This window comes from Saimiri boliviensis, chromosome 19 (genome assembly GCF_048565385.1).
Source record: "Saimiri boliviensis isolate mSaiBol1 chromosome 19, mSaiBol1.pri, whole genome shotgun sequence".
NCBI lineage: Eukaryota > Metazoa > Chordata > Mammalia > Primates > Cebidae > Saimiri > Saimiri boliviensis.
Genome location: NC_133467.1, coordinates 34676121 through 34702725, shown reverse-complemented (window position 1 = coordinate 34702725; position 26605 = coordinate 34676121). Strand labels below are relative to the sequence as shown.

At 55.5% G+C, this 26605-nt stretch overlaps 1 protein-coding gene across 1 annotated transcript; it reads left to right on the top strand.

Annotated features, from left to right (window-relative positions):
- The first annotated feature begins 992 nt into the window (after positions 1-992).
- On the top strand, positions 993-26156 carry LMNA (lamin A/C). Its single transcript, XM_010348441.3, has 12 exons — positions 993-1612; positions 17326-17482; positions 20558-20683; positions 20946-21116; positions 21335-21460; positions 22005-22225; positions 22318-22540; positions 22988-23095; positions 23187-23306; positions 23728-23817; positions 24557-24826; positions 25149-26156. Exons 1-12 carry the CDS (start codon positions 1257-1259, stop codon positions 25173-25175), a joined length of 1995 nt encoding a protein of 664 aa, XP_010346743.1. The 5' UTR covers positions 993-1256; the 3' UTR covers positions 25176-26156.
- The last annotated feature ends 449 nt before the right edge of the window (positions 26157-26605 follow it).

The following is a 26605-nucleotide window of genomic DNA, read 5'->3' as shown; positions in this document are numbered from 1 at the left end:
AGGATAGAGACCCAACATTGACTGTCCAGCCCCTAGCCCTGCTCCCCCTTTCAGGCCCCTCTGGGAACCACAGAAATCTGGGACCTGATGTCCTGGCAACATAATGAATACATGAACAGCTCTGGTATCTGTTTTAAATTATCCATTAAAATAAGTACAGTTCTGGGGGAAAAAAATAGTTGACTGGGTGGGGTAAGCAGTAGAAAGGGACTGAAGGAGGAAGGAACCCAGGCAGGCTCCTTTTCCAGCTGCTTGGGTCCAGGAAGGGGACAGGAGATGGGAGGGGGCAGTGCCTGACTCCTATTCTTAGAGGACTGCGGCTTGTTGCTTGGGTCTAAAAACAAATGCTTGGTTTTGAAGGGGGATAGACTGGGGCAAAAGATAGGAAAAAAGGGACCCCAAGCTCCTTGATCCCTGCCCCCAAATTGGGGGCTTAAAGGAACTCAGGTTCCAGAACTTTGCTCCCCGCAGGGTCCCCAGGCATTCCTTCTCCACCCCACTCCTGGCACAATGAGATGCAACACTGAATGGCCTGCCCACGTGTGGAGGGGGAAAGGGGTGACTCACTATTACTACTGGGAGGGCAGGGGGAGCCAGTGGTGGAACAAGGGTGAGTCACATTGATGGGCACCAGCCTCAACCCTCCCCCCACTTTCCTGGCTCCCAGCCCTGCCTGACCCTCTCCCTTGCTTTGCACCCAGTTCCCTCTCTTTCTCCCCCACCCTTTGCCCACCCACTCTCCCTCCCTGGCTCTGCCCTCTAGCCAGAAGGTCTGAGGCAGTGGGGGCAAGCTTGGAGCCCGAGGTGCTGAGCAGGCAGAAGCCGAGACAGGGGAAGCTTAAGCCTCACGCAGTTAGGAGAGCGCTGGAGAGGGTGGGGCCCGGGTTCGCCACAGCCCTGCGGTCCTTGCCCCCCCTCAGCACACCCGCGCCCCCACCCCCGTGGATCTGGGACTGCCCCTTTAAGAGCAGGCCCATCCTCCCTTCAGAGGAGGACCTATTAGAGCCTTTGCCCCGGCGCCGGTGACTCAGTGTTCGCGGGAGCGCCGCACCTACCCCAGCCAACCCGGATCCCGAGGTCCGACAGCGCCCGGCCCCGTCCCCGCGCCTGCCAGGAGCAAGCCGAGAGCCAGCCAGCCAGCCAGCCAGCCAGCCGGCCGGCGCACTCCGACCCCGAGCAGTCTCTGTCCTTCCGCCCTAGCCCCGCGCCCTTCCCGGGACCCCTGCCCAGCGGGCAGCGCTGCCACCCTGCCGGCCATGGAGACCCCGTCCCAGCGGCGCGCCACCCGCAGCGGGGCGCAGGCCAGCTCCACTCCGCTGTCGCCCACCCGCATCACCCGGCTGCAGGAGAAGGAGGACCTGCAGGAGCTCAATGATCGCTTGGCGGTCTACATCGACCGTGTGCGCTCGCTGGAGACGGAGAACGCAGGGCTGCGCCTTCGCATCACCGAGTCTGAAGAGGTGGTCAGCCGCGAGGTGTCCGGCATCAAGGCCGCCTACGAGGCCGAGCTCGGAGATGCCCGCAAGACCCTCGACTCAGTGGCCAAGGAGCGCGCCCGGCTGCAGCTGGAGCTGAGCAAAGTGCGTGAGGAGTTTAAGGAGCTGAAAGCACGGTGAGTTCGCCCAGGTGGCTGCGTGCCCGGGGCGGGGTGGGGAGTGGAAAGGGCGGCGGGCCGGCTCCCCTGGCCGGCTGCAGGAAGGGAGTGAGAGGGCCTGGAGGCCGATAACTTGGCCAGAGAGTCTCCTCCCTCCCCGGAACTGCCCCCAACGGGTGACGGCCAGTGTCTAAGGGAATTGTCAAGACAGGACAGAGAGGGGAGAGGTCTCTGGAAGAGGGCGGAGGGATATAAGGAATTCACAGTGGGATCAGCCAGCTCTTCGGAGCCTAGGGGAGGGGCTTGAGCAAAACAAAACTATCCCTGTCAGATCCAAGAGCTTTGGGCACGCCGGACACATTGGAGTGGCAGAAAGGGTCCTGTTAGAACTTTGTTGGTGGGCCTGGCACTGTGCCAGCTTTACCCAAGCTGCCTCTGAACACATGATGCCCACTAAGACATAACTCCCAAGCTGGCATCTGTCCAGCGTGTTGGAGAGAGGTCAGGAAAGCAGGGCAGTCCCCCTTTTCCCCTCCATGGGCTTGGCGGTGGCCTCCCTCGGCATGACCTTGCCCTGAGTTCTAAGGGTTGGGAAGCTCTCCCTCACTCTGCGTGTCTGGGACCTTCCCTGGGCTCTGACAGGCCCACCAAAACAGCTCTGGGAGATGGGAGATTGGCTCCCCCGCAGCTCCCACAGCCCTTGGCCTGCTTGGCCCAGGAATGCAAGGGAGGGAGGGAGACAGAGGGCAGAGGCTCCCAGCTCAGGAAGTTGTGTTATGCCCAGGTCTGGCAGCACTCCTCCCTTGGCCCTCTGCCCAGTGTCTTCGAGGGTTAGGGGCACTGTCCTTTCCTCCTTGCCACTCTCATTTTCCCAGCCAGGCCAAGCAGTCTTTGCTGTGGCCCATCCTCTCAGCTGCTGACGTTTTGATCTTTGCCTTATTAAAGTGCTGGAATACAATGACATTTTTGAAATCCAGCCGTTGGAAGCTTCAGGCCACTCCCACTTCACCCACTCCTGCCCCACCCTACCCCACCCTACTCAACTCCACCTTCTTTTCTAAAAAAGCCTTTGGGAGCTTGGAAGTATAGGCCCTCCTCTGCCAGCCCCCCACAAAATTTGGTTCCCTTCTCCTCGCTCTCCCTTTCTCTATTCAGACCCAGGCCAAGAGCACCAAGGGTGCTTGGAGATCCATAAAGCGCTGTTGGCTCTGACTCTTCTTCTCTCCCTTGATACCATCTACTCCAGACTTCGGCTCTTCTCAGAACCCCTCTATGCATTCTGTGGTCGTTCTACCCTTTGCTAGTTGTGGTGGGTGTGGCAGATCCATTGCCCTTCTTTCTGAAGAATCCATGAAGTTGTGTGTAGGAAGACAGGCTCAACTTTTATTTTGTTTTTTTGGATTTTTTTTTTTTTTTTTTTTTTTTTTTTTTTTTTTGAGATGGAGTCTCGCTCTGTTTCCCAGGCTGGAGTATAGTGGTGTGATCTTGGCTCCCTACAACCCCTACCTCCTGAGTTCAAGCAATGCTCCTACATCCTACCTCAGCCTCCCAAGTAGCTGGGATTAGAGGCACCTGCCAGCACACCCAGCTAATTTTTGTATTTTTAGTGGAGATGGGGTTTCACCATGTTGGCCAGGTGGGTCTCGAACTCCCGACCTCAAGCGATCTGCCCACCTCAGCCTCCCAAAGTGCTAGGATTACAAGCATGAGTCACTATGCCTGGCTTCTTTTTTTCTTTAGACAGGGTCTCACTCTGTTACCCAGGCTGGAGTGCAGCGGCAAGGGCATGTCTCACTGCAGCCTCCACCTTCCTGGCTCAAGCCATCCTTCCACCTCAGCCTCCTGAGTAGCTGGGCAGGCACCACTACCCACAGCTAATGTTTTTGTATTCTTTTGTAGAGATGGGGTTTTGCCATGTTGCCCATGCTGGTCTTGAATTCCTGGGTTCAAGCAATTCTCCTGCCTCAGCCTCCCAAAGTGCTGGGATTACAGGGCTTGAGCCACTGTGCCCAGCCTCAAACTGTATTTCTGCTGAAAGAGACCACACCTGTCCTTTTCTTTCTTTCTTTTTTTTTTTTTTTAAGACGGGGTTTCACCATGTTGGTCAAGGTGGTCTTGAACTCCCGACCTCAGGTGATCCGCCCGCCTTGGTCTCCAAAGTGCTCGAATTACAGGCATGAGCCACTATGTCCAGCCCTTTTCTTTATTTTTATTGTATTTTTCAGAGCCCTGTTGCTCAGGCAAGAGCGCAATGGTGCAGTTGTAACTTGCTGCAGCCTAGAACTCCTCCTAGGCTCAAGTGATCCTCCTGGCTCAGCTTCCCCAGTAGCTGAGACTAAGGGCAGGCACCACCATGCTCAGCTAATTTTTTTTTTTCTTCATTTTGTTTGTAAAGATGGAAACTTGCTATGTTGCTCAGCTGGCCACGAAGTTCTAGCCTCAAGCAATCCTCCTGCCTCAGCCTCCCAAAGCACTGAGACTACAGGCATGAGCCACCAGGCCTGGCCCCAGACCTGTCTTTTTTCTATTAGTGATATGAACAATTTAGTTAGCAAGACAGATAAGAAACAAGGAAGGGGGTGCCCCAGAGAACTCGTTGCATTCTAAACTAGTCCACTCAACTACCGAAGCCCTGTGAAGGACATTGTTAGCAGTTTTGTGGTGAAAACTTTGATCGGGAAACAGGTTGAGTGGATTCTATAGTCTCTTGCTTACCCAGCCATGCCAGTTTGTCTCCTCTGCCTCCTAGTGCAGCTGTCCAGGCCTGGGACACCAGGCCGGTATGTGCACACGTAGGGCAGGGCGGGGGTGGTGTGTGTACTTGTTATATTTAGCCACCTGTCTCTGTTCTCCCCCACTGATCCTGGCTGGGAAGGCTGGGCTTCCGGAAAGGAGAGGTGGATTTGTACACCTGGATCCCATGCCGATGGAAAGTGGGGTGAAGACAAAGGGGACTCAGACTGGGGTGTCTGTCCTCTTCTCTGTCCACCGTAGGAGGAGCCAGGATTGGTCACTTCCTATTGGGTCTGCTGTGCTCAGGGTGAGGTAGAGAAATGGGTAAAGAATTCCGGAGAGGAGGCCAGGTGCGGTGGCTCACGCCTGTAATCTCAGCACTTTGGGAGGCTGAGGCGGGCAGATCACTTGAGGTCAGGAGTTCAAGACCAGCCTAGCCAACATGGTGAAACCCTGTCTTTAAAAAGAAAAAAGAAAAAGAATTTGGGAGAGGAAAAAAGGTATTTTCCCAACCCCTCCCACCAAAGCCTAGAGAGGAGATGTTGTCTGGTTTAATGTTTAATTAGAGCTCAGAGTTCAAGGCCAGATTTGGAGTTGGGATGGAGAGTTGTCTGTAAGACTCTAGCAGTTTTTGACCCAGCCTGGGTACTTCAACCACACTCAGGAGTTTGGAGCTCCCTCTGTTGGGCTGGATTATAGGGTCCAAGAAGAAACCCCTTTCCCCAATACTCTCTCTCTTCTTTTTTTGAGACAGGGTCTTGTTCTGCTGCCCAGGGTGGAATGCAGTGGTGTGATCACAACTCACTGTAACCTCAACCTCCCAGGCTCAGGTGATTCTCCGACCCCAGGCTCCTGAGTAGCTAGGATTAAAGGTGTGTGCTACTACGCCCAGCTAACTTTTATATTTTTTTTGTAGAGATGGGGTTTCACCATGTTGTCCAGGCTGGTCTCAAACTCCTGGGCTCAAGCAATCCAGCTGCCTTATCCTCCCAAAGTGCTGGGATTACAGGCACGAGCTACCATACCTGGTCTCTCTCTCTCCCACACCCCACCCTGCATCCTCTGTGTCTTTTTAGTCTGGAGCCCAAGGGATTTGGATACCCAAGTGCAGGCAGACAGACAAGGTTGAAAGCACCAGGAAAGCCTGTCTGGGGTCCAGGCTTGCAGCTGGGCCCCACCCCAGGCAAGACAGCTGGGTGGATGACTCAGATGCTGCCCCCCTCCCTCCCACCTTGGTGGCTTTTCAGGAGACAGCAGGAGACAGGGTGGAGACAGCAGATGTCTTAAAGGCAGGAGTGGTGGTCTGAATGTCTGCATCTTCTGTCCCCCTTCCCATTGCATCCTGGAGTCCCTTGTCTGGCTCTTTCCTTAGACCCTCTGGTGGTGTCTGGAACCATAGCTCTCTGGACAGGCAACATGCACAAGTAATTAGAATCCAGAGATGAGTTCAGAGTTATGGGTTGGGCTGCAGGATAGTGCCAGGGTCTGTGCCTTCCCATGTGAAACTGATGGAGGAAGGCTGAGTCAGAAGTGGGGAGATCCCAGACCCACAAAGCAGAAGCGCTGCTTCCACCCCAGTGAGGCCCTGGTACTCGATAACTTCCTGGATTGCCCACTGTTGCAGCCCCAGTGCAGACAGGCAGGGAGATGCAGGCTCAGGTTCATGTAGGCTCTGAGCAAGACAACAACAGCAAAGGCCACAGAGGCACAGAGGCTTGTCCCATGTCACGCAGTAAGGGGGTGCTAGGTCAGCACTTGAGCACAGGCCTTGTGACTTCCAGTTGGGTGCTCTTACCATTGAGGCTAACTTCTCTAGCTTGGAGGACAGGTTGGAGGAAGGATCTAGAGGGTGAGGCAAGGTGAAGCCAGGTGGCTGAGGTTCACTTCTGCAGCCTGGAAATTCTACTCTGGGGCCAGTGACACCTTAATGTTCTATGGCCATACTTGGTGGCTGATTCCAGTAATCCCAGAGTTTTGGGAAGCTAAGGCTGGAGGATCACTTGAGGCCATGAGTTTGAGACCAGCTGGTCAACATAGCAAGACCCCCTTCGGTACAAAAAGACAGCCGGTCAACGCCTGCAGTTCCAGCTGCTTGCGAAGCTGAGGCGGAAGGATCACTTGAAACCAGGAGTGTAAGGCTATTGTGAACTATGTCTGCACTACTGCACTCCAGCCTGGGAGACAGAGAAAGACCCTGTCTCTGAAAAAGAAAAAAAAACAAAAATTACGCTGTCCTGCAGGGCCTGTTAACATATGATTAATAGCCTCTGCCACAGCCTCTACCTGGAAAGACCCAGGACCCCCGCCAGCCCACCTATCTGAGATGGTCAGAACTCTGGGAGGCAGGTGATTTCTTGTTTTGAGACTATCTTGATACTTGTCATGGAAACTGTCTACCTGGATTGAAAGGAGGCTGTGCCCTTTGGCAGGCCCATTAGATTGATGGGGTTGGAGAACTTTGAGGAAGCATGAGCTCTGGGCCTTATCCAAGGCCTCCTGGTGTTACCTCGCCAACCCTCCACTGCCGAATCCACATTCTTTTTTTTTTTTTTTTTTTTGAGACAGAGTCTCACTCTGCGGCCAGGCTAGAGTGCAGTAGCACAATCTTGGCTTACAGCAACCTCTACCTCCCAGGCTCAAGTGATCCTCCCACCTCAGCCTCCCAAGTAGCTGAGACTACAGGCACGTGCCACTCACCCAGCTAATTTTTCTGTTTTTAGTAGAGACAGGGTTTCACCATGTTTACCCAGGCTGTTCTTGAACTCCTGGGCTTAAGCAATCCACACGCCTTGACTTCCCAAAGTGCTGTGATTATAGGCGAGAACCACCTCGCCTGGGCCCAAATTTACATTCTGATTCAAAGGGAAAGAAAAATGGTGCCGCTAAACCTGGGGGATGAGAAGTACTTAAAGAGCCCAAGAGAAACAAAAGAGAGAATAATTCCTCACTAGGACCCCCTATTACCTTCCCACTATTGGTGCCCTTGCTCGCACGTCCCCTGGCCTCCAGGATTCTGAGACTTACCCTTGCGTGAATGTGCCCATTGCCCCCACTCCCAGTCCCACCCCACCAGTGATTCAGTAGCTTAGTGTCTGTGCTGAAGCCTGGGACAGCTGGGCAGACAACTGGTAGGCGATCTCTTCACCTACCAGCTGTGGTTTCTGCTGTCCTCCCCCTCACCTCCCTCCTCCCCAGCCCCTCGCCACCTCTAGCAGCTGCAGCAGCCAAGACCAAGTCTTCAGAGGCCCAGACACGAGGGCACAGTTCATTCCATTCTCACCTCTTTGGACTCCCAGTGTGCTGAATACAGGCCAAGCTCTAATATTCTTGGAGATCTTTGGAAGATTGCAGGGTCTCTTATCCCTCAATAAGGGGCCAGGGAAGCCGGGCACAGTGGCTCACACCTGTAATCCCAGCACTTGGGGAGGCCAAGGCGAATATATCACTTTAGGTCAGGAGTTCGAGACCAGCCTGGCCAACATGGTGAAACCCTGTCTCTACTAAAAATACAAAAATTAGCCAGATATGGTGGTGGGCGCCTGTCATCCCAGCTACTTGGGAGGCTAAGGCAGGAGAATTCCTTGAACCAGGGAGGCAGATGTTGCAGTGAGCCAAGATTGTGCCACTGCACTTCAGCCAGGGCAACAGAACGAGACTCCATCTGGAGCAAGGTGGTCCACCAACAAAATGACAAGCAGTGTGATATAGTGGATACCCTGGCCCTTGGTGCCCTTAGTTCTGGGTGTGGCCCTTTCACTAAATTGCTGTGTGACCTTGAGAAATCACCACCCCTCTCTGGCTTTCCTAAGCTATGGAAGAAAGGGATTGGAACAGAAAGTCTCCAGAGAACTTTTAGGTTCCAAAGTAGTACAGTGACCCATAAAGTGAGAAACAGTCCTCTAAGATACCAAGCTATTAATAGTAAAAATCAAATATAAATAATATGAAAATCGTTAATAGCCAATGCAGTTCTCAATAGAAATGTTTCCCACAAGTGGCCAGGCACAGTGGCTCATGCTTATAATCCCAGCACTCTGGGAGGCCGAGGCAGGTGGATTACTTGAAGTCAGGAGTTCCAGACCAGCCTGACCAACACGGAGAAACCCTGTCTCTACTAAAAATGCAAAATTAAGGCGGGGCGCTGTGGCTCATACCTGTAATCCCAGCATTTTGGGAGGCTGAGGCAGGCAGATAACCTGAGGTCAAGAGATCAAGACTATCCTGGCCAACATGGTGAAACCTTGTCTCAACTAAAAATATAAAAATTAGCTGGACTTGGTAGTAGTTATCTGTAGTCCCAGCTGCTCTGGAGTCTGAGGCAGGAGAATCACTTGAACCCAGGAGGCAGAGGTTGCAGTGAGCCAAGATGACGCCACTTCACTCCAGCCTGGCAACAGAGTAAGACTCCGTCTCAAAAAAAAAAAAAAAAAAGCCGGGCATGGTGGCACATGCCTGTAATCCTAGCTACTTGGGAGGCTGAGACAGGAGAGTCGCTTGAACCCGGGTGGCAGAGGTTGCAGTGAGCCGAAATCGTGCCATTGCACTCCAGCCTGGGCAGCAAGAGGAAACTCTCTCAAAAAATAGAAAAAAAAAAAAAAAAAAAAAAAAAGAAAAGGAAAAACGTTTCCCACAAGCTGCGGAATTAAAAATACTATCACGTTTCTCTATTTTCCCATGAAAGTTTGTTAGAAATGGTTAAATTATGACATTACTCTCTTGGCGTATGCTTTGTTTTCATTGCTACTAAGAAAGGACAACCCGTTTCAATGCCTCTCCTTCTATAAAGCAGGAAAGGGAGACTTGGCACATGAACGACTCCTATTGACCGGTGTTGGGGGCAAGGGTGACGGACGGCCTAGGAGAGGCAGGACTCTTACCTTAGAGCTGGCCGGGATGAGCCAACAGTGCCTGGAACCCGGGGGAGGGGCACGCTGACCTTGGGCTGCCCACCTTCTACCCTTCCGGCACCCATACTGGCTCCCCCAACCTGTGGCTGGGCTGGGACGAGGTCTTGGCCCCTACCAATCCCTTAAGGAAGGGGATAGGGCTTGAGAAGGGGAGTCCTCCCTTCACCCCTGCCTCCCCGATAGTTGTGAGAGAGGAAGCCAGAATCCTGCCTGCCGAAGCCAGGAATAATTCTGGCTGGAATCCCAGGCCCGGCAGGGGCGCTGAGTCACAGTAGAGGGCAGAGTGGAGAGTGGACAGAGACCCTAGGCTTGTCCAGTTAGGGAAGCAGAGGCTGGCGGCTGGCCTTTAAGCAACTGCATTTAAGTTGCTGCAAGGACAGTGGTCTGGATTTGATGGGGACAAATGGAAGGGGGATAGGACACATGAGTCCCTTTAGGGCTGGCTCAGGGGAGCTGGACATTTTAAGGGGTCTAGGTTCTGGGAGTGGAGAGGAGGCTATCTGGGGTCACCAAGGCTCCCCCTTCTTCCTAAAGCTCTAACGCGGCCACCTTCTGCCGTGGCCACCTTCTGCCGGCTGGGAGAGAGCTGTGTCTTCTGAGGCTAGAGCTGGAATGCAGTGAGACCAGACAGCCTAGGCCCTCCCCCACTTCTCCTGACCTTGAGGTGTGGCTCCCACTCTCTCCCAGTGTCCTCAGGGTTAAAAACTATGTGTCACCACATGGAGAGTTAAGGAGCTGCTGAACTGGCTTCTTGTGAAGGGAATCCCCTAAATGTCCCTCCTTTTGGTCACTGGCCTCCTCCCTCCCCCTTTAGGATATTCTGCTGTCTTCTTAAGTCATCCCTCCTTCCTCCATGCCTCTGCTGCTTCTGCTCTGTCCCCAGGCCCCACCCCTGCATTTTTGTGACAACACAGGAATGACTTCTGGAGAGAGAGCCCAGGAAGAAGGAGAGTGGAGCTTGGCAGGAGACCTTGCTGGGGGCAGCTGGTGAGGAAGCCAGCCGCCCACTGTCCAGGACCCCAGTGCCCTGGCCTCTGGCCCCAGGCTTCTCCTGCCTCTGTACAATGCCACGTTGATACGCCCAGCAGCTGTGACTCAGGCCTGGCCACCTGCCAGGCACAGCGCTTCTGCCGGAGTTGCGTCTGAACATGTCACCAGGCCGCCTGTCGCCCTCTCAGCCTCAGTTCTCCCCACTTCAGCCCCTCCCTCTGCCTGGAATTAAGACCTGGCTTTGTCTTAGCGGAGGACAGCTGGGAGCCTGGTGGCTCTGGGAGGGGATCTGAGGGGCCTCAGGCCCTGGGCGTATTTGGCGGGTGTCACGCCCAAGGGAAGCGTGTGGAAGCAGAGCCATGCCTGCCGTGGGGCACGTGGCATCGTGAGGAGGTCAGGGTGTTCCATCCTGGGGCGCCTACTGTGGGCTTTTGAGGTGTACAATATTCACAACTTCACAGGTTGGGGTTTGGGGAAGGCTCAAGAGGCTTCTAAGTCCCTGGAACAGCTGTCCCCATCACTTCCTCTCTTTAAGGTCTCCTTTTCAGAGAGGGATAGTGCCTCAAATGCCAGGGAGGGGAAGTCCCCACATCCTGCCCTTACCTGAGAGTGGCTGCAGACCCACAGACCAGCCAAGAAACCAAGCAGTGGTTACTCTCGGGAGTGCGTGGGGGCTATCAAACCTCATGGCTGGCCGCACACAGAGGTGTGGGTATGTGTATATTTGAGGGTGGGTGGGACTGGCAGTTTCACTAGGCCTCCGTGCCACTCTGCCTGGGGTATCTCCCAGCAAGCGAAACAGAGGCAGACACACTTCGCAGGCTGTCTTGCTGGGCCTCTCTGTGTTACTCTGCAGCGTCTGTGTGCATTGTGCCATTTTCTATGTTTTGCATCAGTCTGCTGTGAGTGTCCTTGGGTGACCTCGGGGCAGGTTTTTTGTGCCTGAGCCTTCCCTTCTCCAGGCCTTAGTTTCCCCCTGTAAAAGTACAGGAGTTGGTTCAGGTGAAGGTTCCTCTAGAAGTCTTGAGCGTGTAAACCATCTAGTCTCAGGGTGTTTGGGGGACACAGAAAAAGCCCTGAGACCCGACAGGTAGAAAACTGGCTGAAATCAGCAGGGCAGAGCTGAGACAGGCTCAAGCAGGGTGAGGGGTAGGGAGGTTTTGGGTGAATGGAGGGAGGGACAGAGGGAAGGAGGATATATTGCAGTAGGAGGAGTCGCTGGAACAAAAGGAGGGGTGGTAGGAACATGTAGGCTGGATTGGGGTGGCAGCGGGAGACACCCCATCACTTGGCAGGAAATCAGCGTGGGCAGAGGTCTAGGTGCCCAGGAGGGGCTGGGTGTGGCGATTCATGACTGTAATCCCAGTACTTTGGGAGCCCGAAGCAGGAGGATCATGTGAGGCCAGGAGTTTGAGACCAGCCTGGCCAATGTAGTGAACCCTGTCCCTACTAAAAATGGCAAAAATTAGCTGGGTGCGGTGGCACGTGCCTGTAATCCCAGCTATTTGGGAGGCTGAGGCACGAGAATTGCTTGAACCCAAGGTGGAGGTTGCAGTGAGCCAAGATTGCACCACTGCACTCCAGCCTGGGCAACAAAGCAAGACTGTCTCAAAAATAGTAATAGGTGCTGGACGCGGTGGCTCATGCCTGTAATCCCAGCACTTTGGGAGGCCGAGGAAGGTAGATCACCTGAGGTCGAGAATTTGAGACCAGCCTGACCAACATTGTGAAACCACATCTCTACTAAAAATACAAAAATTAGCCAGGCGTGGTGGCACATGCCTGTAATCCCAGCTACTCGGGAGGCTGAGGCACGAAAAGGATGCAAGCCTGGGAGGCGGAGGTTGAGCGCGCTGAGATCGCACCACTGCACTCGGGCCTGGGTGACAGGGCGAGACTCCGTCTCAAAATACTAATAATAATAAAATGAAAAAATGGTTAATTAAAGTTTTAAAAAATCGATGCCAGGAGGATACAGGAGAGCATTTGCCACCAGGGTGGACTCCGTGGACCCACCCAGCCACAGGGGGCGACGTTCCCTGGGAGACAGGAAACGCCCAGGGGCGCAGAGACCCTCTGCTCTTGTGCTCCCTTCCTGTGTGCTGCCTGGAGATGGGGAACTCCGAGGGCTGGTGAGCAGGGCTGCCGGCGACTGGGGGGGGGGGTCTAAGGAGTCCCTGCAGGGCTGAGCCAGCTCCTCCACCCCTTTGTCTTTCCCTCCCACTTCTTTTTCTTTTCTTTTTTTTCTTTTATTCTCCTTTTGAGAGACCCACTTCTTATTTTCAGCCCCAGTGTCTGTCCCTCTTGCTTCTCCCCCAGACTGGGAGAGGAAATGGAAGCCTCTCCCTCCGGGCCTAGCACGTTGCTCCCAGCAACCGGGCCCAAACAGGCCTGCGGCCGGCCCTGGCTTCCATATCTGGCGTCGGAGCTGGGCTGAGCAGGGTGACTCAGCGGGCGGGTCAGCGCCTGGCCCGGTGCCCACCCAGCCCCTTTGCTGTGCCGGTGACTTTCTTCCCCAAAACAGCTCCAAGGGCCCAGGCCTGCTGCTGCCCGGGAGCCAGGCTTCCTTGCCCCGCCAGCCACAGCCCCGCAGACCCCTGCCTTGGGTCACGCTTGCAAGTGCCAACTCTCATTCCCACCTTATTCTTTTTCTCTCTGCTCTCCTCCTCTCCGCATCCCCTCTCTTCCCTCTGTCTGAGATCAGATTTGCCAGTGATGGGAAGAGTTAGAAACAGGATGCCCAGCCCTTCTTGCCTCACGAGGCCACTGGGATGCCGCCACTCCTGTGCTTGGGGAACCTGGAGGATGCAAGGGAAAGGGCTGGCGCTCTCCTGGCACGGCACCCGGCCTGGGGCAGGACGCAGGCGAAGCCAGGGTCTCCCCTGTGAGCACTAGAGGATTTCCCGACCCCTGCCCGGGTATTGTGTGCCTGAGCATGAGTCACCTGAGGGGCCCAGTTTCCCACCCTTCCCAGCTCCTCTGGCCTGCCCCACCCTGTCCTCCCTGCCAACCCAGCATGTGCCCAGCTTTCCCGATAACCCCCAGTGGACTGGGCTGCACCACCACCCTGGGGCTGAATGCCTGGTCAGGGTCTACTTTGGTCCCTGCTAGGTCTCAGGACCCCTCCTAGGAAGGAAATGGCACTGGGGGTGGGGGCAGGAGGCTAAGGGAGGGGGGAGGAAAGATACTGGGCTCTGCTGTACCCCTAGCCATCTCTTGGGGTGTGCGTGTGGCTCCCTGGCCACAGAGCTCCCGAGGTCTGAGTCATGAGCCCATGGCTGATAGTGGCTTCTTCCCTGAAGATGGGAGCTCCCCACCACGCCTAAGAAAACCACAAAGGTTCCTTCTCGCTTCCCTCTCTGCTCGTGGTTTCTCTCATCTTCAGGGTGTGTCTCAGTCCTTTAATCTCTCTTTGCAGTGCTAGTCAAAACCTCCACGAGGGAAAGAGAAATAGCCCCCTTACTTTCTTTTTTTTTTTTTTTTTTTTGAGATGGAGTCTTGCTCTGTCACCCAGGCTGGAGTGCAGCGGCACGGTCTCGGCTCACTGCAGCCTCCACCTCCGGAGTTCAAGTGGTCCTCCCACCTCAGCTTCCTAAGTAGCTGGGACTATAGGCGCATGCCACCACACCCAGCTATACATTTTGATTGGTTTTTTTTTTTGAGACAGAGTCTCACTCTGTCACCCAGGCTAGGGTGCAGTGGCACAATCTCAGCTCACTACAACCTCCTCTGCCTCCCAAGTTCAAGCAATTCTCATGCCTCAGCCTCCCAAGTATCTGGGACTACAGATGTGAACCACCACACCCGGCTAATTTTTTTTTTTTTTTTTGAGACAGAGTCTTGCTCTGTTGCCCAGGCTGGAGTGCAGTGGCATGATTTTGGCTCACTGCAACCTCTGCCTCCCGGGTTCAGGCGATTCTCCTGCCTCAGCCTCCCTAGCAGCTGGGACTACAGGTGAGTACCACCATGCCCAGCTAATTTTTGTATTTTTAGTAAAGGCGAGGGTTCACCGTGTTGGTCAGGCTGGTCTTGAACTCCCGATCTCGTGATCTACCCGCCTCAGCCTCCCACAGTGCTGGAATTACAGACGTGAGCCACCACCCCTGGCCAGCCCCCTTACTTTCTTTGGAGACCATATACTGTGGCTTGTGCCAAAGTGGTATAGCATCGATTTCCAGCTCCCCTGTCTCCTTGCTGTGGGACCCTGGACATAGCTTTCCATGCCTATTTCCTCAATTACACAGGAATAGCACCTCTAGCATAGGGTAGCTGTGAAGATGACATGAGTTAACTCTGTAATATTTAGAGCTGTGCTTGGTACCTAATAAGTTCTACAAAAGTGTTTGCTATTATATTATTATTATCACCACCACCATCACTTTTGTGAGCAGCAGAAAGTGGAGGTTAGACAAGGAAAAACTTGTGTGCTCATCAGCCCGTAAGCTTGCAGGGCACAGGGACCAGGCATCTCTCTTTTCCTCAGTCAGTGTCTGCCAGGCACTGGCAAGGAAAGCCTGTTACCAGGGGGAACTCCTGGAATTCCTCCTAGCACCTAAGGAGGCTGGGGAGGCAGGACCAGGGAAGAGATGCCCTTGAGACATCTTCCGAAACCATCCATCGCCTTCCAGCTTCTTTCGGCTCAGGCTGGCTGGTCAGGGGAACGTTTTGGGCCATAGTGTCTGTCCTCTTCCTCCTCCTGGCTTCTCTGTTCTCTCTGGAACTTGTGGCTTAGGAAGGCAGAGGTGGAGGAGCGGGAACCCTAGATCAGCAGCCAGAATTGGCCGGAATGCCGCTGCTGGTTTGCAGTAGCTGACACCAGGCCATTCACCTTCCTCCTCTGCACCTCAGTTTCCTCATCTATATCAGGGAGAGGGTTGAGCTGAACCAACTCTAAGCTCTTTCTAGTTCTCTAAATCCGGAGAGCCCCCAGAACAGCCAGCTGCAGCTGTTAGCCTCCAGGGTAGTGAGGCCTCTTCTGGGAAGCCCCAGCCAGCCTGGGAGTCGGCCCAAGGAGCTCCGAATCTAAGTCTGCCCCAGCCACTTCACTTTACCAGGGGTTTTGCTTCGTTCTCCCTCCTCCCCCTGCAGCTCTTCAGCTTCGGAAAAGTTCTGAAGTCATGGAAAGTTGGGGCTGTGCTCCCAGCCAGGGGCTGGGCCGGATGGCAGCCAAAACCTGAGCTGGGTTTTGACTTTATTTTTAGCTTTTCTGACTGCGACGGAGGAGGGAATACATTCTCTGGTTCTGGAAGGGCCCCTTTTTTGCAGGAGACAGACACAGTTGCGTTAAACAACTTGTTCTGAGGTGTGGCCGGAGGCCTGGGCTGAGCAAGGGTGCAGACCTGGGGAGCTCCCTCTGGCTTTTCACGTCCTTCCCCTGCCCCTCTGGGCGTCACTTTATCTTCCTCCCTGCCTGGTAGAGGGAGGTGGGGGGAAACTCCTTTTTCTGAACTCTCCTAAGCTGATGGCAGAACACTGCCTGGTCTTGTCCTCCAGAGCTTCTGCAAGTCTGGCCTTTGCTCTCCCTCTCCAGAGTGAATTGCTGGGCCTCTCGGAGTTTAGGGCTTTGTGGCAGGAGAAGAATGCTGGCAGGGCCGCCTTTCTCCTCTCCAGGATAGACTGTTCCTCCTGCCCACGCTTGCTTTTCCTTTTTTCCATCTGCTGTGGTGGGCTCGTGCTTAAGCGCTGATGAGTTACAGATGGCAACTGCAACCGGGTCCCTCGGCTCTTTCTGCTCCCTGGGTCTACTGCTTTCTCGTACCCTATGTTTGTGAAAGGATTGTAACGTCTAGACAGTGCCTGTGTTCTCTGGAGGTTTTAAAGAAAATAGGACTCAGGCCGGGCGCGGTGGCTCACGCCTGTAATCCCAGCGCTTTGGGAAGCTCAGGTGGGTGGATCACCTGAGGTTGGGAGTTCGAGACCAGCCTGACCAACATGGAGAAACCCCATCTCTACTAAAAATACAAAATTAGCCAGGCATGGTGGCACATATCCGTACTTCCAGCTACTCGGGAGGCTGAGGCAGGAGAATCACTTAAACCAGGGAGGCGGAGGTTGTGGTGAGCCAAGATCGCGCCATTGCGCTCCAGCCTGGGCAACAAGAGAACACTCCATCTCAAAAAAAAAAAAAAAAAAAAAAAAAAAGCTATGTCATTGGAGGAAAGAACCTTAAAAAAAGAAAGAAAGAAAGAAAATAAGACTCCTCTGTTTCTCTACTCCACTAGCAAAAATAATCAGGGACCCAGAGAAGGTGAGAGAGGTGGCAGAGACGGCGCTGTTCCATTGGTCATAGCTAAAGCTTTACCTACTTTGGGGACCAGGGAGACATAAAGCTGGGGCCCAGATGGACCTGGAGGCCTGGGAGCCACATCTGGAGCAGATGCTGAGGTTGTGCTAGATGGGTAGGACTCAGCCTTCTCCCAGGGTGCGGATGAGGCAGGAGGGAGGGACGCAGGGACCCCTCTGTTCGGTGCAGATCAGGGCACCCAGACTGGGTCCTGAGAAAGGAAAAGATCAATATTGTCCGTGGCTGTCCTTGTCCGAGGTCCCTCTGAGCTCTAACCAGACTTTCCTTGCCCGCAGTCCCACGTGTGTAAAAGGGACTAGGAGAGGAGACTAGCAAGCGCCTTTGGGGCCCAGACCAAGAAGTCTTAGGGACGTGTGGGACTCGTGGCTACGAGCTTAGTCGTCGGGCTCCTCCTCGGAGGGAGGGAAGCTTGGCCAAAGGGAAGTGGGTGGGGTCCAGGGAGAAAGCTAAGGCCCTGTGTGGGAAGGGGCAGGAGACAAAGGTACCCCTGTCTGTTTGGGAAAGAATGGGAGGAGAAAGAGGGAAAAGCATTCATATCATGGGGTAGCGCTCTGCCGTTGGCCCCAGGCACGTTCCTGAACCTTGAGTCATGGGCGGGGTGGAGAAGCAGGGACCCTGGGGAGGTGGGAGCCCAGCCCCAGAGGCAAGCAGATGGAAACCAACCTAATGCAAGGGTGCCCTCTCCTGGTAGTTGTGGGAACAGCAGCGCCAGCCCCCGTGGCTACCTCTGGGGAGCCTGGCGATGTCTAGGTATGCAGACTCCTTTTCTTAAACCCACCCTCCCCTCTCTTCTTTAGCAATACCAAGAAGGAGGGTGATCTGCTGGCTGCTCAGGCCCGGCTGAAGGACCTGGAGGCTCTGCTCAACTCCAAGGAGGCCGCACTGAGCACTGCTCTCAGTGAGAAGCGCACGCTGGAGGGCGAGCTGCATGATCTTCGGGGCCAGGTGGCCAAGGTGAGGCCACCCTGCAGGGCTCGGCCATGGCCCCACCTAACACCTGTACACTCACTCTTCTACCTAGGGCCTCCCTCAGGAGGTGCCTGGTCTGACCTGTCACCCGAGTTCAGAGCCATTCACCTGTCCTAGAGTCATTTCACCCACTGAGGCCACATTTTTTTTTTTTTTTCTTTTTGAGACAGAGTCTCGCCTGGTCACCAGGCTGGAATGCAATGGTGCCATCTTGACTCACTGAAACCTCTGCTTCCCGGGTTCAAGCCATTCTCTTGCCTCAGCCTCCTGAGTAGCTGGGACTACAGGCACATACCACCATGCCCAGCTATTATTTATATTTTTAGTAGAGATGGGGTTTCACCATGTTGGTCAGGATGGTCTCAATCTCTTGACTTTGTGGTCTGCCTGCCTCAGCCTCCCAAAGTGTTGGGATTACGGGTGTGAGCCACCACTCCTGGCATGGCCACATCTTATCCTAATTTGGCCACCCGTCGGATCTCGCAGAGTGAATTTAAAATAATTGAGTCCAGGTGTGGTGGCTCATGCCTGTAATCCCAGCACTTTGGGAGACCAAGGAGGCAGGATTGCTTGAGCCCAGGAGTTTGAGACCAGCCTGGGCAACACAGTGAGACCCCATCTCTAGAAAATAAAAATTTAAAGAAATTGGCTGGGCATGGTGGTGCACACCTACAGTCCCAGCTACTTAGGAGGCTGAGGCAGGAGGATGGCCTCAACCTGAGAGGTCAAGGATGCAGTGAGCTGTGATTGCACCACTGCACTCCAGCCTGGGTGACAGAGGGAAACCCTGTCTAGATAAATAAATACATAAAATAAGAGAATCTACAAGCCATTTCTACTTAACTTTGAAATGAACTGTACCCAGCCCTAGATCCCTCCCAGTCTGGCCCTCCTATAGACAGCTTGTGATCTCTCTGGAGGAAAGGAGGAATGGAGTGGATCATCTGTTGAGGCCATTATCAGAAGTGGATGGCTAATTACGTATGGGAGATGTGTTACCAATGCTTTCTGTATATATAGTGGCCTTTACTTTCGAAACACTCTCCTCCAATTTATCATGTTAAAAGCTAGGAATTGGGCCAGGTGCGGTGGCTCATGCCTGTAATCCCAGCACTTTGGGAGGCTGAGGCGGGTGGATCATTAGAGGTCAGGAGTTCAAGACCAGTCTGACCAACATGGTGAAACCCCATCTCTACTAAAAATACAAAATTAACTGGGTGTGGTGATGCACACCGATAGTCCCAGCTACTTGGGAAGCTGAGGCAGGAAAATCATTTGAACCCGGGATCAGAGGTTGCAGTGAGCTGAGATTGTGTCATTGCACTCCAGCCTGGGCAACAAGAATGAAACTCCATCACAAAAAAACAAAAAAGCTGGGCACAGTGACTCATGCCTGTAATCCCAGCACTTTGGGAGGCAGAGGCGGGTGGATCGCCTGGGTTTAGGAGTTCAAGACCAGCCTGGCGAAACCCCATCTCTACTAAAATTACAAAAATTAGCTGGGTGTGGCGGTAGGCACCAGTAATCCCAGCTACTTGGGAGCCTGAGGCAGGAGAATCGCTTGAACTTGGGAGGTAGATGTTGCAGTGAGCCAAGATCGGGTCACTGTACTCCAGTCCAGGTGACAGAGTGAGACTCTGTCTCAAAAAAATAAAATAATTAAGAAAGAGCTCGGAATCAGAAGCAGTTTGTTCCTAATTTCACAGTCTCATCTGTTCACAGCAGGGCCAGGATTCGAGTCAGTGGCCAAGTTTCCATCCTGGGTGCTCTCCTTTCCCAGGCCCTGCTACCACAGTATAACAGGGAGAGACCCGGAGAAGCCAGCAGGTCGATCACCGGACCAAGGTTGGGCCACCTTCCTCCTGGGTCTGATCTCCTGCCTCCCAGCTCTGCCCTTCCCCCAGCCCTTCCTGGTCAGTCGCTGCTTCCTTGCCTTCTTTTTATTAGAACATAGACATGTTCTCTCTATGTTGTCCAGGCTGGTCTTGACCTCCTGGCGTCAAGAGATCCTCCTGCCTCAGCCTCCCAAAATGCTGGGATTATAGGCATGAGCCACCATGCCTAGATCAGCTTGTGCTTTCTTTTTGGTGTTTTTTTTTGTTTGTTTGTTTGTTTTTTGGAGACAGAGTTTCACTCTTGTCACCCAGGTTGGAGTGCAATGACATGTTCTTGGCTCACTGCAACCTCCGCCTCCAGGGTGCAAGCAAGCAAGCAATTCTCCTGCCTCAGCCTCCTGAGTAGCTGGGATTACAGGTGCCTGCCACCTTGTGCTTCCTTGCTCAAACGTCATCAGGTTCTTTTCATGGTAGGTAAGGGCATCTCTTCAGCCCTTGCCTACTGACCCAGCTACCTCTCCCATCCCTTCCCACCCCATACTTCAGGCTTCAGCAGCACTGATCTTTCCAAAGACCCCAGAATACGTATGCCTTCATATCCCTGTGCCTGCCCATGCTTGTTTCTGCCCTTGAAGTCACGACAGTAACTCTGTAGGCCCCGCTACCTGAACCTTGGGTCTCAGCCTCTTAGATGCCTTCCCAGAGACCCCCACAACCACCCCGGGCATACTTTGGTTCCTTCTCTGATGTCGCCTTGATACTTCTCACATACCTCCTTTATAGCAGTTGCTATGTTGTGCCAGAGAAGGGAGTCCTGTGGCTATGGGGCATATATCTTTTCTTTTGTTTGGTTTTTTTTGAGACAGAGTCTCACTGTGTCACCCAGGCTGGAGTCCATCCGTGCGATCTCAGCTCCTTGCAACCTCCGCCCCCTAGTTTCAGGTGATTCTCATGCCTCGGCCTCCTGAGTAGCTGGGACTACAGGCATGTGCCACCATGCCCGGCTACTTTTTTGTGTTACACGTAGCTTTGCTTTCTTAGCACAGTAGCTCCCGAGAGGGAGTGAGTGGATGCTCTGACCTCTGCAGCCACCCAAGGCCCTCCTTCCCCGGACCTGTTTCCACATGTATAAAGGGGTGCACGGGCAGCAGCCCACCTCTCAGCTTCATTCCGGTCCTTGTGTTCTGTGACCCCCTTTTCCTGACCTCCACATGCCTCCTCACAGCTTGAGGCAGCGCTGGGTGAGGCCAAGAAGCAGCTTCAGGATGAGATGCTGCGGCGGGTGGATGCTGAGAACAGGCTGCAGACCCTGAAGGAGGAACTGGACTTCCAGAAGAACATCTACAGCGAGGTGGGGACTGTGCTTCGCAGGCCAGAGATGGGGCTGGGGGATGACAGGCTCGGGCTGCGGGGACCAGCTTCATGCAGAGCTCGCCTCCCCGAGTTCCTTGCCCTAGCAGACAGGGAGTTGGGCCTGGCCAGCACCCAGCTCCCAGGTTAAAGTGGGGCTGGCAGTGGCTCATGGGGTAGAGCTGGGCAGGGAGCCCGGCCCCTGGGTCTTGGTCTCCCAGGAACTAACCTTGGTTTCTGGGTCCTTGCTCCCACCCTTCCAGGAGCTGCGTGAGACCAAGCGCCGCCACGAGACCCGGCTGGTGGAGATTGACAACGGGAAGCAGCGTGAGTTTGAGAGCCGGCTGGCGGACGCCCTGCAGGAGCTGAGGGCCCAGCATGAGGACCAGGTGGAGCAGTACAAGAAGGAGCTGGAGAAGACTTACTCCGCCAAGGTGCCCGCTCTCCCCGGGTTCCCTCGCTGCCTCTGCCCGCAGCAGCCCTGAACCCTGGGCTTGCCCACGCTGGGCTGTCGCACCGGGAGGATGAGGCAGAGGGTGACGGGGAGCTCAGGGCGGCCCAGGACCCAAGGCTGTGGCAGTGATGCCCAGCTCAGGCCTGTCCCTCCACCCTCTTGGTCATCACAGTCCTCACCTTGTGTCGTCCCCTGCAGCTGGACAATGCCCGGCAGTCTGCTGAGAGGAACAGCAACCTGGTGGGGGCCGCCCACGAGGAGCTGCAGCAGTCCCGCATCCGCATCGACAGCCTGTCCGCCCAGCTCAGCCAGCTGCAGAAGCAGGTGATACCCCACCTCACCCCTCCCGCCAGGGGCCTGGAGTCTGGGCAGGATGCAGGCCGGAAGCTCGGGGCCGGGTTGTGGGGAGGGTGTTCCTGAGGAGGACAGGGACGAAACATGTCCCCAGGACTACAGAGAAGGGTCACTGGATGCGGCGTCAGCTGGCCTGTGTGCTGCTTCTGTGCTCTTACCTTGCCTTCACTTCTCAGGGCTTTGATTTTCCCATTCGGAAATGGAAGCTGTTCTTAATCTCACTAACTCAGAGTTGCCGTAAGACTCTGCAATGTGAGGTGTTAAAAGCATCAGTATTATTCTAGCTGGCTGTGCCATCTGTGATGGGAGAAAAAGGGTCTAGCTTCAGAGTGAGAGAGTTCAGTTAGACAAGGGGAAGGACTTCCCAGTTGCCAGCCAAGACTATGTTTAGAGCTTGTGATGGGCTCTGGGGAAGCCTCTGATTGCAGATTCTGGAGAGGGTAGCCATGTCCCTCTTCCTCCATACTTGGGGCCCTTGGGAGCTCACCAAGCCCCCCCACCCCCTCCTCCCCAGCTGGCAGCCAAGGAGGCGAAGCTTCGAGACCTGGAGGACTCGCTGGCCCGTGAGCGGGACACCAGCCGGCGGCTGCTGGCGGAAAAGGAGCGGGAGATGGCCGAAATGCGGGCAAGGATGCAGCAGCAGCTGGATGAGTACCAGGAGCTGCTGGACATCAAGCTGGCTCTGGACATGGAGATCCATGCCTACCGCAAGCTCCTGGAGGGCGAGGAGGAGAGGTGAGCTGGGGAGGTGTCGGGGAGGTGGCGGCGGTGGCCTCTGGCCGGCCACCGGCCCTGACCAGACCCCCACTTGGCCTCCCTCTCCCTAGGCTACGCCTGTCCCCCAGCCCCACCTCCCAGCGGAGCCGCGGCCGTGCTTCCTCCCACTCGTCCCAGACACAGGGTACGGGCAGCATCACCAAAAAGCGCAAGCTGGAGTCCACCGAGAGCCGCAGCAGCTTCTCGCAGCACGCACGCACTAGCGGGCGCGTGGCTGTGGAGGAGGTGGACGAGGACGGCAAGTTCGTCCGGCTGCGCAATAAGTCCAACGAGGTAGGCTTCGGGTCAGGGTCTCAGGGGATACGGCTGCATCAGGGAGAGAGTGGCAAACAGAGGGATGGCGTGTGGAGAGAGGAACATCCCTCCCCTCAGAGGGTGGACCAGGGTGAGCCTGTACATCTCCTCCACACTCTAGTCCCAGGCCTGGCTCCTGGACTCTTTGGCTGTGAGATCTTGAACAGGTTATTTAACCTTTCAGAGGGTCAGTTTCCTCATCCGTTAAATGGGATGAATAATGATCCCTAAGTCTTTGAGTTGTCAGGAAGATGACAGATAAGGTATCTGTGTGCCTGGCGCTGCGTATGTGTCCACAGATCATGGCTGTTATCCCCAGGGGGAAGGGCAGGGACAGGGGTAGGTGTAGATGGAAGGAAAGGCCAAGATACACCCAAGAGCTTGGGTGAGCCTCCCCCACCTCCCTCTTCTCTATCTTCCCGGCAGGACCAGTCCATGGGCAACTGGCAGATCAAGCGCCAGAATGGAGATGATCCCTTGCTGACTTACCGCTTCCCACCGAAGTTCACCCTGAAGGCTGGGCAGGTGGTGACGGTGAGTGGCGCGGCGCTTGGGACTCCGGGGAGGCCCTGGGTGGCGATGGGAGCACTAGAGTCAGTGTCCTTTTCTAATCCCTCCTCTCCAGATCTGGGCTGCAGGCGCTGGGGCCACCCATAGCCCCCCTACCGACCTGGTGTGGAAGGCACAGAACACCTGGGGCTGCGGGAACAGCCTGCGCACGGCTCTCATCAACTCCACTGGGGAAGTACGTATGCCCGGGCCGGGCTGCTTCCGAGACGAGGCTCCCCCTAGTGGCCAACGTCGGAGCCAGCTGCCCCCAACCCAAGTTTACCGATTCAGGGCCCCTTTCTAGCGCTCTCTGGTGGTGCAGGCCCCAGATGTCCCCAGCCAGTAGACAAACCAAAAGATGCTTCCCAACAGCATGCGGGGTGGAAGTTAGACAGTGAGTGGGGATGGCTAAAGCAGAGTCATACTCCTACCCGGAGAGCTCGACAGTGTCCCTCTGGGGTGGAAATGAGCCCCTTAGCTCCGTCATCGCAGAGGGCAGAGTAAGCAGCAGGCCGGACAAAGGGCAGAAGGAAAGCTGCAGGTGGTCACCGGGGTACACATGCTGCACATCCCTTCCCTGGCCCTGACCCTCGGGCCTGGTCCCGTGTCCCTGCCAGGAGGTGGCCATGCGCAAGCTGGTGCGCTCGGTGACTGTGGTTGAGGACGACGAGGATGAGGATGGAGATGACCTGCTCCATCACCACCACGTGAGTGGCAGCCGCCGCTGAGGCCGAGCCTGCACTGGGACCACCCAGCCAGGCCTGGGGGCAGCCTCTCCCCAGCCTTCCGTGCCAAAAATCTTTTCATTAAAGAATGTTTTGGAACTTCACTCGCTGGCCTGGCCTTTCTTCTCTCTCCTCCCTATACCTTGAACAGGGAACCCAGGTGTCTGGGTGCCCTACTCTGGTAAGGAAGGGAGTGGGAACTTTCTGATGCCATGGAATATTCCTGTGGGAGCAGTGGACAAGGGTCTGGATTTGTCTCCTGGGAAGGGGACGGGAGGACAGACGTGGGGCATGCCCGCCCTGCCTCTCTCCCCCACTCCTGTTGCATGCATATCCTCTCACTTCCCTCATTTTTCCTGCAAGAATGTTCTCTCTCATTCCTGCCCCGCCTCCAATTAATAGTGCATGCCTGCCGCCCTAGAAGCATGCTCCCTTTCTCTCTTCCTTTCCTTTTAAGCTCAGAGTGGCTGGAACAGAGTCAGAGTCGCCGCTCTGGTTCTCTGTCCCCAAGTCTTCCTGAGCCTTCTCCTATGTCTCGTCTTCCTTCCCCTCCTCCCAGCCCCTGGCCTCCCAAACCCCTGTTGCCCGCTGGCTCCTTGGGCACAGAACCCCACCTTCCTGCCTGGTGGCTGGAGCCTGCAAGAGCCCAGGGCCTGGGTGTTGGGCCTGAGTGGTCAGTCCCAGACTCGCCGTCCCGCCTGAGCCTTGTCTCCCTCCCCAGGGCTCCCACTGCAGCAGCTCGGGGGACCCCGCTGAGTACAACCTGCGCTCGCGCACCGTGCTGTGCGGGACCTGCGGGCAGCCTGCCGACAAGGCGTCTGCCAGCAGCTCAGGAGCCCAGGTGGGCGGATCCATCTCCTCTGGCTCTTCTGCCTCCAGTGTCACGGTCACTCGCAGCTACCGCAGTGTGGGGGGCAGTGGGGGTGGCAGCTTCGGGGACCACCTGGTCACCCGCTCCTACCTCCTGGGCAACTCCAGACCCCGAACCCAGGTGAGTTGTCTCTGCTTTGTCTCCGAAGCCCTGCAGGCGGGTCCCTGGTCATTGAGGGGTAGGATGAGGCGGCCTCGCAGGGGGGAGAGCCCGCCTTCTCTTCCGCAGCCCGGGGGAGTGGGAGCCTCCTCCCCACAGCCTGAGGCCTAGGCAGCCCACCCCTGCATCCTGCCCCTCTTGTCTGAGCCCCAGACTGGAGGGCAGGGGCAGGGCTGGAGTGTGAGGGATAGGGGAGACACTACCTCCCTTCTAGGGACCGGGGAAGGGAGGATCCAGGCCAGGCCCTGCTGCTCACACCTCTCTCCTCTCTCTTCTCTCTTAGAGCCCCCAGAACTGCACCATCATGTAATCTGGGACCTGCCGGGCAAGGGTGGGGGTGGAGGCATGCTTCCTCCTCACCCATGCCCACCCCCTGCCCTGCACCGCATGGGAGGGGACTTGAAGCCAAAGAAAAATATGCCTTTGGTTTTTTTCTTCTGTATTTTTTTTTTTTCTAAGAGAAGATATTTTCTACAGTGGTTTTATACTGAAGGAAAAACACAAGCAAAAAAAAAAAAAAAAAGCATCTATCTCCATCCTAATTTCTCCTCCCTTCCTTTCCCCTGCTTCCAGGAGACTCCACATCTGCCTTAAAACCAAAGAGGGCTTCCTCTAGAAGCCAAGGGAAAGGAGTGCTTTTGTAGAGGCTAGTTTCTGCTTTCCCGCCCTGGCTGCCACCCCCACCCCGGGGACCCCGTGACATGGTGCCTGAGAGGCAGGCATGGAGGCTTCTCCGCCAGCCCCTCTGGATGGCAGGGCCCACTGCCAGGCCAGCCTCTGAGAGGGAGAGAGAGGGAGAAGAAGAGAGAGGATGGCCTGAGCGGCCCCTGGCCCTGGCCTCCCGCGATTCCACAATACCTGGCTGAGGTCCCTCTGCCTGCCCCGCCCCCAGTCCCCACCCTGCCCCCAACCCCGGGGTGATGCCATTCTCCCAGGTACCAGCTGTGCTTGCTTTTCTGTATTTTATTTAGACAAGAGATGGGAATGAGGTGGGAGGTAGAAGAAGGGAGAAGAAAGGTGAGTTTGAGCTGCCTTCCCTAGCTTTAGAGCCTAGGTGGGCTCTGTGCAGTCACTGGAGGTTGAAGCCAAGTGGGGTGCTAGGAGGAGGGAGAGGGAGGTCACTGGAAGGGGTGAGAGCCTGCTGGCGCCCGCCGCAGAGAAGGAAGGCAAGAGACGGGGTAGAGGGGTGTGGCAGTGGTTTTGGCGAACACTAAAGAACCCTTGCCTCCCCGTTTCCCATCTGCACCCCTTCTCTCCTCCCCAAATCAATACACTAGTTGTTTCTACCCTGGCTGCTGTGGTGTCTTTGTTGGTGGATGGCGCTTTGTGTACTGAAGAGCAGATTCTCGGGCATGCATGGCGGCGAGGTGCGCGTGCACACACACACACACACAGCACCACACACACATGGCGCCACACACACACACGGCGCCACAAACACACACACGGCACCACACACACACACACACACAGCGCCACACACACATGGCGCCACACACACACACACGGCACCACACACACACACACACAGCGCCACACACACACACGGCACCACACACACACACAGGGCACCACACACACACACACACACACGGCACCACACACACACACACACAGGGCACCACACACACACACACACGGCACCACACACACACACGGCACCACACACACACACACACACACAGGGCACCACACACACACGGCACCACACACACACACACAGGGCACCACACACACACA